Here is a 12,225-nt window from a genome sequence, read left to right on the forward strand (position 1 = left end):
TTCTGATTCCCCAAAAGTCTCAATATATCTACTCACTTGCTCAGTCTGGTAGTAATGAAATTGCTACACCATTATCACTACCAACAACAACCCTAAGTTGCAGATTTCTTTGCATTTCTTTTTGTCCATAGACTGTTGTTTATAATTGTTTGTTACTAATATATCACCTTAAGTACTTGATGGGTACTTAAAGCAATTTACCTTAAGTAATTAAAAATTTTAGATGGAGAATGTATATATATAACCCTCCTTTTTACTTGATAATTTTCTTTTAAATATTATTTTATCTAGTAGTCCCACAGATTTTCTTGTGATACAGCAATTTGCTAATTTTAACTGAATCCTATTTCAATACAATAGTTGTATGTGTTCTAAAGAATATGCTATAAAATAGTTTTGCCTATACAACAAAGATATACTTCAAATTGACTTGTATTTAAATTTCAGGATTACTTGAATTATCGCTTTTGGAGAAACTATTTTATCTTAGGTAGAAAGTGATGTTCAGAGACACAGGAGAAAAAAATAGAGCCTATATATTAGATGGGAAAATGAGTCAGATCAGAAAAAAAAATAGAGAATAAGAGCCACAATTGAGATATTAGTTTTTATAAGTAATCTGTTCATTTAGTTCTTAGCTTCTTCTCAGCCTTGTTGAAAGAGGAAATATTCAGTTGGATGACTTTCTTTGTTTAAGAAAACATAGTTTTTTTTGTGATTGTATTATGGGAGGAATTTTATGGTGGGAATCATCTATTTTTACAGTAAGTGTAGAGTGTTTCTTGTATGATTATTTTAGTGCCGTTGAATGCATAAGTTAAATCATAGTTTGAAGAATGCTTTATTGTTTTCTGATCTTTCAGGAACTGAATTCAGGAAATGTAAAGAAATTGTTAGTTAACATGTCCCTTAGACTCTATCAGATAGAAATCATAGTTTGAAGAATGCTTTATTGTTTTCTGATCTTTCAGGAACTGAATTCAGGAAATGTAAAGAAATTGTTAGTTAACATGTCCCTTAGACTCTATCAGATAGAAATAACTTTGTGTGTTACAGCACTTTAGCTCAAGAGGTCTATATGAAACTCGATTGTTAGTATATATAATTATTAGTTGCTTCAAGTGAGCTAGAGAATAATATATGTTCTTTGGTTTTGTTCTCTGAATACTGAAGTATAGATGTTTTATGGTATTTATTAAAGAAAGATTTAAACACTTTTTTTTTTTGGTTCTGTGTGGTGCTAGGGAGACCACAAAGAAAGCACACACTATTTCCATATCTCAGAATAGCTTATATTATTATCTAAATGTATTAGAAAATTGTACAATAAGAAACAACTTGAAATTTGGAACACAGAACATTTTAAAAAATATTAAATTGCTTTTTTGCAAGATACTAATTGTGCAAATCAGGAAGTTTTCTTTGAATGTTTACTTGCACTGTTCTAACCACTTAATAAAAGTCTTCAAGAGTATATTGGTTTTGCTCTCCATTCTAATTTTACAATTATAGTTTCCTCCAATCTTGATTGACTTTAATTTCCTGATTAGATTTGATTTATGAGTCATAAGTTTAGAAATGCTACACAAGTATAACTGATTTTTCTCTTTGGCCTTCAAAAAGACTTTTTATTTTTTTAAATCAAAACCAGGACAAATATTTTAATCTATCTCCAAGGAAGTGTGTTGCAGAAACCCTGGTAATTCCTTTTCCCAGGGTTTGAAAATCTTTTTCATTGTTATCTATTTAACAAAAATCTCTGCTGCTGTAATTAAACTTATTTTCTTTAGTTCTTAGTGAAACTACAACATACTGTCATGATAATAGAAATGACACCCTCATTTTTCTCTCCACTCCAAAACACTTTCTTTTTTCAACACAATTTCAACTACTTTTACTAACCCAAGTTAATTTTAGTTTCTATTGCTGAAAGCCTCAGTTTTGCCATTTTGGGTGTTAATTGAAATATTAATGTATTTAGAGCAGAAATGTCGTTTTTTAGGGAATCTAGAGCAACAGCAAAGCTGAGGTCAAACTGCCATAAGGATGGACACCAAGGAAGCTGTGTTTGGGACAAAAAGAAATCAAGATAAGGTAGATGCAAAGTACAGAAAAGCACTGGACCCTGGGGGGAGGGTGTGGTAGGTGGGAGTGGGTTTTATGCCTCTAAGGGCAAAGAATAGTTAGATTTCTGAAGAGGAAGCCACTCAAAGGCTTATAGGAAATATTAAGGATTTGTGTTTAAGTACTACCTTCTCTCTGAAAGTATAAGTTTTAGCTGACTTTTTAGCTAGCAGAATACTTTAAAAGTTGATAAGGTTAAGTGTTTCAATGGGGTGGATCCTGATATTCTGGGCTGGCGTGTCCTGTCTGGATAGTTGTGGAAGACACTAATAGTATTAGTTGTCAAAACCATTGCCAAAACCCAACTTCAGCACTCATGCCTATTATTACTTGGAAGTCGAAAGGGAATCTCCGATTGAAGCTTTAAACTGACAAAGTCAGTACAGAACATTTAATTTTTCCTTTTCTTTTTGTAATATAAGGATTGCATTTCTCTCCATAGCAACATGAACCTTGAAGACCGGAATGTGCTGCGTATGAAAGAACGGGAAAGGCGGAATCAGGAAATTCAGCAAGGCGAAGACCCCTTCCCACCTAGCTCTCCTCTCTTTGCTGAGCCATACAAAGTTGTAAGTCGTCCTTCTTTGAATGCTTTTTTCCCAATCCCATGACATTTTTGCTTTTCAAATATTTAAACTTGAATTTTTATATTAGAAAAAAGGTATTATGTATACCATTTAACATTTTTTTCCTTCTAAATAGAACATACTTTTCATTGGAGTATAACATGCATATAGAAAAGTATATAAATCGTGTTATAGCTGAAAGCATTTTTGCAACATGAACAACCTTGTATAATCAGTACCTAGATCAAGAAATAGAGCATTACTCGTGCCCTAAAGTCATCCTTATTTATTCCCCCCACCCCATCCCTAGCTGCTATCCTATACTTTTGAAAATGTGGTCTGGATTAGCTTAAGTAATTATGTCTGTATTCCTGGCTCTACCACTACCTCTGGGCAAGTATTTAACCTTTCTGAGCCTTGGATTAAATTAAAATTTTGTGAGTCTGCATCATCTGCTATTTTATAGGTTCTTTAGGTATAACATCAATCAAAGCTGAATATATGTCATAGATTCTTTGATTTCTCTCTGTTTCTTTGCCATTTGTTTATTTGGTTTACTAAATTTCAGTGACTTACTAGTATGTTTGAATAAATGTATCTTCAGCGTCAATCTGGTTCTTTTTCTGTTATCACATACTAAATCTCTGCTTTTCTAATGTATTTAATGTTTAATCAGAGGTGTTCAGTAAATTGAACCAATTGGCATTTTTATAGCTACCCATGTGCTTAATTTGAGATTACATAAAACACTGAATGGGTACCACTTCTGATCACTAATGTAGCTGTAGTGGCCGCTAATGTCTCTCTTAATATTTGATTTGGCTTTAGATTTCATTTGAACTATTTTTACATTTAAAAGTCTTATACTGTGTATAATAGCTATAATACTATGTGTTGTAGCAGCAGTGACCTTCGTAGCATTTATTATGAGATTGAGAGTATGTTAGACTTTTTATTATGAAATATAAATGTAACATCGTATCCTGGGTTTACTGTTACAACATTTGGTATTTGTAGAAACCACCTATGAGATCTATAAAAACGAATTACTCAGAGCTTTTTTTTTAATTCAGAGCTTTTAAGAGATTTTTTTCAATTAAAGACAGTTATACTGACATCAACTATATGAGTGTAACATAAAATCTGAGATTTGGGATTAGGGATTAAAGGCATATTGGAAAAAACAGGAGTTTGGTCCACAACCTTTGAATTATTCTACCATTTATTTTGTAATTATATTGTAATGAATTGGATTTGATTGGTAATCTCGATAATCTATAAATTGCTATATATTTACCTCTCTTGTTTAATATGGATCAGACTGATTTTCAAATAATTTAAAGTCATTATTGATTTATGCCAACCTCAAAATAAATAGTGGTAGTTCAGTCTTGATTTCCTTTTTAATATAATTAGTAAACTCTCTTCCATGTATATAAATATGAAAGAGTCCTAAAGCTTAAAGACATCTTGGACATTCTTATTATCCAAGAATAATTCTTGAAGCTTAAATACTGTTGACTTCAAATGTTGGAGCATTTATTGGTCAGAATTAATAGCTAGGATTTAAACTTTTATCAGTGGATTTTCCATGTTTAATTTGTTGTTGAGACTTTTATTACCTTGATAAGTCAAAGTTACAGGAATTAAACTTTTTTAAAAAGTTGGATATAACTTGTTTCACTAAATTTTTGTTTCTGCTTCTAAGTATAACATTGAATTTTAAGGAATATAATGTTTTTTTAGACTACCAGTGAATGTTAGCTAATCTGCTGACTTGAACCTTAATTATGTAAAGGCAGATTACTTTTTCTGCTCTTCAGAAGATTTTCTCTACTGTTCTAGTATATTTGTTGGATTTTTTTCCCCTCTTGGAATCTTTTTTTTTTTTGGCAGTAAATCTTTACTTTTCATACAAGGTCTTCCTGGAATCTATTGTGTATATTTCTCAGTGTGCATAGAATATTTGTATTTTAGCGTGAATGTGTTTCACTTTCAGTGCATTTTTTTCATTATAAAAATGATACATTTGGAGTTTGCTTTGTGATGTTAACCTGAAGATATGAGGTGAGGTCTGAGGCCTCCCTTTGGAAAGCGCCTTTCCATTTGAAGTTTGGAAAGTCAGTTTAGGAGCATTTTTTATTTCCAGTTATGCTAACTGTGAAATTTTATTTTACATTTTTTTGTAGACTAGCAAAGAAGATAAGCTATCAAGTCGCATTCAGAGTACGCTTGGAAACTACGATGAAATGAAGGATTTCATAGGAGACAGATCTATACCAAAGCTTGTCGCAATTCCCAAGCCTACAGTACCACCAACAGCAGATGAAAAATCTAACCCAAATTTCTTTGAACAGAGACATGGGAGCTCTCATCAGAGTAGCAAATGGACTCCAGTAGGACCTGCACCCAGTACTTCTCAGTCTCAGAAACGGTCCTCAGGTTTACCGAGTGGACACAGTAGCCAGCGGACCAGTGCAGGTGGCAGTGGTGGCACTAATAGTAGTAGCCAGAGGCACGACCGTGACTCGTATAGCAGTAGTGGAAGCAGTAGCCGAAAAAAAGGCCAACATGGATCAGAACACTCCAAATCACGCTCTTCCAGCCCTGGAAAACCCCAGGCTATGTCTTCATTAAGCTCCAGTCATTCCAGGTCTCATGGGAATGATCACCATAGCAAGGAGCATCAGCGTTCCAAATCTCCTCGGGACCCTGATGCAAACTGGGATTCTCCCTCCCGTGTACCCTTTTCAAGTGGGCAGCACTCAAATCAGTCTTTCCCACCTTCATTGATGTCAAAGTCCAGTTCAATGTTACAGAAACCCACTGCCTATGTGCGGCCCATGGACGGACAGGAATCCATGGAACCGAAGCTGTCCTCTGAGCACTACAGTAGCCAGTCCCATGGCAACAGCATGGCTGAACTGAAGCCCAGCAGCAAAGCACATCTCACCAAGCTGAAAATACCCTCCCAACCATTGGATGTAAGTCTCACATTTAGAGCTTTTCTCATCATGACTATGTGAAGCAGTTTACCATGAAATTATAATTGAACTTGATCTATCTCTTTATCTTAATAGTAAGGAATGTAAAAAATAACAAAAAAGACTGGTGATTGACTCCCAAGTGGATCCATAGAGTTATTAACTTCCCCTCTTGGGCAGCAGAGAATATGTCATTCACTGTGTTGAAATAGTAAAATGATGAGTCAGAGAATAAAAGCATGAGTGTTGAAAACCTTAGATTTCCTCCTATTGATTTTATGGAATAATACATCTTGTTTTCTTTTGTTTAAAAAAATTACAGCTTACTAATGAACGAGATGTAGGCCATTGTTCATTGTGGTAGATGTTGGAAATTTTTCAGGTTCATAGAGATGGTAATGTATGGTTTGGATGCCATGATCCCTTTCTCTGATTACACTTAAGATTTGAGGCGACTGCTCCAGATTCATACTGGTGGTTTGAAATTTACAGTTTGTAACCTCATACGTATATGGAATAACCAAAAAAGTGAGCATTCATTGTGAAATAGATGAAATTTTTTTTTTAAGAGTCAGAAGAAAAGTTTATTAGAAAAGGGATAACAGTCCACAGAGTGTGGTCTCCTCTCAGGCAGAGAGTGAGAGGGACAGCGAGAGACAGCGTAAAGGCACTGACAAGGTGAATTTTTCTTTTAATATAGTTTTTGCAATAAAAAAAAAATTTTCTTAAGTAATGTTAGTAGCTGAAAATCATAGCTCATAACTTAAAACTGAGTGAGGGCAGGTGTCAGGTATAGGTAAAAAGATATTTTGAGAACATTTAAAAATCTTTTTGTGACCTTGAGAAACAAGAAACTCATTGTTCATGGCTTTTGTCACCTAATTACTCCTCTCAAGAGAATAGTAAAGTGGTAATTTGTTCTTCAAACAACATCCTTAAAATTAGTCTTTTGAGTTCAAACTCCAGCTCTCTATTTCCTCTTTGCGCCTTAGAATAAACAACTTCCATGATTCAAGAAAGGCTATGTGAAATGTCCATCATGTTCCAGACAAGTAATTTTTCAGTAATATTGGTTTTATTCTGTTAGTTTATGTGAAATGCTGTATCTCAGTATCATGGTATATTTTGTATATAAATTTTTAAATTTTTGACAAGATGCTCACCTGAAAAAATTACACTTAAAAATCATTTCTAAGTATAAGAAAGATAATATTTTTAAAGTTTTTTGAAAAATACAAAGGTCTTTAAGTCATGTACAGTTTGGTGATTAAATTTTTTAGTTTTTAAAAAAATTGTATTCAAGGAAATTAGTCCAAAGAATCTAGTGTTCTAGTTTGGAGTAATAAGATCATAATACTTATTTAAATTGAATTTCATTTCTAATAATAGATGTTAAATCTGTACAAGAAATGATAAAAATCTAGTAATAAATTACTTCAAATCTAATGTGTTTTGTTTTGTTTTGTTTTCCTTTAAGGCATCTGCTTCTGGTGATGTGAGCTGTGTGGATGAAATTCTTAAAGTAAGTTGTGTGTGTTTTTTTAAAAATAGGATTAATCGCTCTTATTGATGATGCTCTGCTACGCTCTTAGCCTCTTTCCCCTCTATTTTACAATGGATTTAAAGCAGGAGATTTATTATGTCTATCAAAAATAATTGACACTATTCTGCTTACATTCATACTTGGGTTCTGAATCACTTGGTTTGTTACTCCTTGTCCTCAAAGAGCTGGTTTTTTTTGTTTTAAGTAAAATAAATTTTAGTCTTAACAGTTTGCCTTGAAAAGAGGAAGAAACCAAATATAACTATACTTTCTCAGGTTTTTCAGTTAGTAATTTGAAGTGCTAAAAAACACAGTAGTTAGTCAAACTGTCACCTTGAAAATAACTTGCTTTGTAATTTATCTGTATCTTCTGGTCAAATCCTACAATGAAAGACTTCCTCTGAGTACTGCCTATTTTGAATGTTCAGTGGAATATGTCTAAAATCGACACAACCAAAAAGTACATTCCTCTGTTGGGAAAAGAAAAAGAGAAAGTCCAGTGAATTAATGAGTGACATTTCCAGCTTTTGACTCAATAAAGAAAAACCATCAGTCACATATTACTTGTGCTTTTTGCAAAAGTTCCTGAATTTTTGTCTGTGCTTGGATTTCATTATGGTTGCTTTTGGAAGACTGCTTGCATTGGCTGCTTTCATTTTATTCTCTCCTTCCTTTAACCTATAGCTACTATACTCTTCTACTTCTACCAGTCTGCTGAACCTGTTCTCCCTTCATTGGAGGCTTCATTTGAGTTCTCTACTCTTTCTGCTGTTTTAAAGAATTTTTATTTTTTTCCTCTGGAAACATTCTTCCTTCCTTGACTGTTTTTATACTTCATTGTTTTATTTCCCATCCACTTTTCTTGTCTCTCATTCTCTACCTTTTGGAACCCTTGTGTCTTCTCTTACCTCTTAAATGTGGGTGTTTTTCTAGTCTCTCTCCCTCTGTCCTTTCACTTGCCTTTTTCTCTCTTCTTTTGGCTTTATCAGTCTTTCTCTTCTGCCTTGGCCTCCTTTGGGCTTTGGTTTATGTCTCTTAATTGCTTTTAAGCTAGGTCTCCATGCTTCAGACTCTCAGCATGTCTAAAGCCATATTTATCAGACGTCTGTCCATTGGTAGTACCATCATTCTCCCATGCTTGTAAGTGTAGAATTGTAGAATTCCAGTGATCTCTTACTTCTCTCTCATGTCCTATTTAATCACAAAACTACAGGTAGACTTTGAAAATTTCTTGAAAACATCCATTCCTTTATTTCCATTTCTGCTACCTTGAGCTTCAGTAATTGCAATGTACAGTCTTCACTCTGCCTTTCTGCCTCCAGAATCTCCCTGCCCCTCTGTCTTCTCCATTACTATCAGATTTTTTGCTTCAGACCCTTATCTTCATAAATTCATGTCCTTAGAAATTTTCAGTGCCTCTCTAAGGCCCACAGAAAGAATAGTGTTCAGACCTTCCATAGGCCAGTCCTAACCTCCCCTGCTACTGATGGGCCAGTTTCACCAAACTGGTTTCCCTAAGCTGTACACTTTCTTTTACCTTTTTAAAGAAACCTTTTATGGAATGTTTTTCTCTTTCCTCTTTAGTTACTTATAGATCTGTTTTTTCTTAGAATCCTAATGAAATCCTTCTTCCCCCTGTATTAGACTATCAGAGAGTACAGTGATAAACTCTTTCCTTTGATTCTCATATAACATTCATTTTTCAATTGCCATGTATACAAAAAGTCTAAGAGAGTATATTATCTTTTCCCTGAATCCTCAAAAATGCATGACATTCTAATACCTGGAGGAAATCTTAGATTTTCTTAATTATTTCTTTGATGTTATTGACCATTCTACATTTTATATAGAGAGAGTGGCACATGGCCTTGGGTGTAATAGATGAGGTGCTTAGTCATTTGATGATGGAGAGTTAAATAGATTATCTATTGAGAGTACTTTGGTATTTGAGATGTAGAACATCAACACTGAAAACCTGGGGTACATGATATTCTGTTTTCTTTCCCCTTCTCTATGTGCGGTGTGCAGGGAACTTCAGATCTACATTCCCTTCATGTTTTCTTGATACTTGTAGTTACACTGTTCCTAGGAACCCCATCACAGACTTAAAAATAAAATAAATAAATATATGTTTACTGAAAAAATTATTTTTAATTTCCAGTCTCACTAATTGAACACCTACTTTGTGTCAAGCACTGGGGACACAGTGGTGATAATGATAGTGTTGCACCCTTTGAGCTGACATTCTAGAACATATAGAATATTATTAATGAAATGCTATTAAAGCATTGTAAGAGGATAAAGAGCAATTACTGTAAAGGTGGCTGTTTCAGAGGTTCAAGTAGTAAAGACTATATCAAGTGCTCTTGTGTCTTACCCCTTCTGTCATTCTGTTGCCCAAAGGTAGCCACTGTTAACTACCTTCCAGAGATTTTTTTCATATATAAACATTTACTAGGACATAGACTTTGATTTGTGTCTGTCACTTAATAATATACTGTGGAGATCATTTCATATCACTGAATTTCTTATTTTACTCTTTGCCTGGTGTTCCATTGAATGGATGTCTGGTAATTTTATACCTGAGTTGTTAGACATTTAGGTTGTTTCCATTTTAAGTGTGAGCCCCTTGAACATGTATCTTTGGAATCTTTGGATAACTGTGTGGGTATAAGCTATAAGTTCTTAAAAGTTATACCCCCTTTTTATATTTTCTCAGTATACCTGATGGTTTACTTTGAACTAAATGAAAGAAATAAAACACTCCCTTCTTATTCTAAGTCTGATGTCTGTCTCTCCCCTGCTCCTTTAACATGTACATTGTGATCTTATCCAGACCTCCACTTGGACATACCGGGCATAGTATTAGATAGAAGGTATTCAGTGAAATCAGACTTAAGCCCTTGCTTGTCTACCTTGCTGCTCGTGTGCTTTTGATACCTCTTCTGATTTTCTCTACTTGACCATATTTTCTATCAGTGAATGAGCTCTGTAACCCAACCTCCTAGGATAAACTTTGTGTCCATTACTAAGTGTGTAACCTTGAATAAATAACTTGACCTCTGTGTTTCAGTTTCATCCTACATAGAGTTAGGATAATAATGGTATCTACCTCATAATGTCATTGTGAGCACTGTATGAGTAATAGACATGTAAAACACTTAGCACAGTATTTGGCCCATTACAGGTACACAATAAATGTTAGCTGCTTTTCTAACTAATATCACCCTCCTCCCACTGCCACAGCAAGCTCTTCCTCAGTGGCATTTTACTGTGTACCTTGTATTTCATTACAGGCTGATTTCTATAACTGTTCAGAGGTTTCATTATCTTAACTCTAAGCTCCTTGAAGCCAGGGAGAGTATATTATTTTTTTATTACCTACTCAATAGTGCCTTGCACACAATTGTGCTTAATTAATATTAATCAATTAAATATGTATACTTTTGGAGGAGCGGTCATGAAACCAGCATTTACAATACAAATCTGGTTTTTAGCTGTGTAATTTTTATCCTTGACTTGGTTGAAAACAAACTGTAATAATTACATTTCAGGAGATGACGCATTCATGGCCTCCCCCTCTAACGGCTATTCATACACCATGCAAAACAGAACCTTCCAAATTTCCTTTTCCAACTAAGGTAAGTGAATAAAATGTGTCTTTGCTACTATAAGATAACTCTAAATGGCTTGACTAAAATTATATGAATTCAAAATTGTCTTGCCATTCCCATTCTAGTGGGAGACAGACAATTAAATGAATAAATAAATAAGTTCAGATAGTGATAAGTGCTCTGAAGAAAATAAAACAAGATAATAGAATTGAGAGTGACTTAGATTGAGAGGTACTTGAAAAGCTTTCGAGGCAGTATGGGGAAGAGACTTCTAAGTTTGTTGTAAACTATTAAGGGTCTTCTCAGCCACAGGTGTTAAGGGCTTCTCAAGCTGTTGTCTCAGAAAATCCTTTCCATAGAACATAGCAACCCTGTTTGTGTCATATGGAAGAAGGTTCCTCAGACATAAGTTCCGAGCTCATCAAAAATCAGCAGACTTCTTTTTACATTAATTTATACTTACATAAATTATATAAGAATACCTTCTCTTTGTGGCGTTTGACCAGAACCTAATAGTCTTCCCCAATTCTGCCTCCTCCATCTCATCAGAGCTACTTCCATACATACCTTTCTTTGCAAGACTTTCATATCCATTTACATACATATATATATAATCATTACTTATAAGCATTTTCTCGTTTAATTTCTTTACAGATACATTGTTCTGTACTTTGAATCAACAATAGGTCTTAAAGACATTTCCATGTTATAAGTATAGATTATATATAGATTATATATTACATATAGAGATATTTCTTTTAATTGCATCCATAGTATAAATGTATCTTAGTTTATTTAGCCATTTCTCTTTGGTATTTAAGTTGTTGCCAAGTTTTCATTTCTATAAGCATTGCTTTAGTGGATATCTTTTCACGCCTTCTTGTGTGAGTACAAATTTCTTTTGGGTAAAAAGCAATAAGTAGAATTGCTGAGTATAAAGAGCGTATGCTTAATATATACTCTCACATTCCCCCTGTTGTGGTTGTACCAGTCAGTACTCTCACTTGTGTTCTCTATTTATTATCCCTCACATGTACACCACCATTTGTTAAGCACCAATCTTTTGTGTGAGAGATGGCATTTTGTTACCTAGATCGCTAGTAAAGTTCATCATCTTTACACATTTATCATCCATTTGATTTCATATGGATGAATTTGCCCATTTCCTTTACCCTTTGGGTTCCATCTCCTATGAGTTTTAGGAGGATTTCTTTATTTTATGTTGTTTTGTTTGAATTCTGGATTCTAATAATTTCTTCTACTGTATGCTACAAATATATCTCCCAGTTAGAGTCCTTTTAAGTTTTATGGTCTAGAAGATTTTAATTTTGATGAAAAAATACATCTTTCTCTATAGCTTTTGCTTTTTAATGTTTTATTAAAGAAGGTTATTC

At 33.9% G+C, this 12,225-nt stretch overlaps 1 protein-coding gene across 3 annotated transcripts in view; it reads left to right on the plus strand.

Annotated features, from left to right (window-relative positions):
- Window positions 1-1,998: 1,998 nt before the first annotated feature.
- Window positions 1,999-12,225, plus strand: part of AFF4 (ALF transcription elongation factor 4) — a 46,737-nt gene continuing 36,510 nt past the window's right edge. The window contains exons 1-5 of one of the 3 annotated variants that reach the window (XM_039879915.1): window positions 1,999-2,094; window positions 2,567-2,693; window positions 4,880-5,674; window positions 7,152-7,196; window positions 10,772-10,858. In XM_039879915.1, the coding sequence (XP_039735849.1) occupies window positions 2,571-2,693; window positions 4,880-5,674; window positions 7,152-7,196; window positions 10,772-10,858 (1,050 nt within the window). In that variant the 5' untranslated portion in view covers window positions 1,999-2,094; window positions 2,567-2,570. Of the gene's footprint in view, window positions 2,095-2,566; window positions 2,694-4,879; window positions 5,675-7,151; window positions 7,197-10,771; window positions 10,859-12,225 lie in introns of those variants that run through there. The other 2 variants (XM_039879916.1, XM_039879917.1) reach the window with 2 other exon arrangements.

This window comes from Pteropus medius, unplaced genomic scaffold, assembly GCF_902729225.1.
Source record: "Pteropus medius unplaced genomic scaffold, Ma_sr-lr_union100, whole genome shotgun sequence".
NCBI classification, from domain to species: domain Eukaryota; kingdom Metazoa; phylum Chordata; class Mammalia; order Chiroptera; family Pteropodidae; genus Pteropus; species Pteropus medius.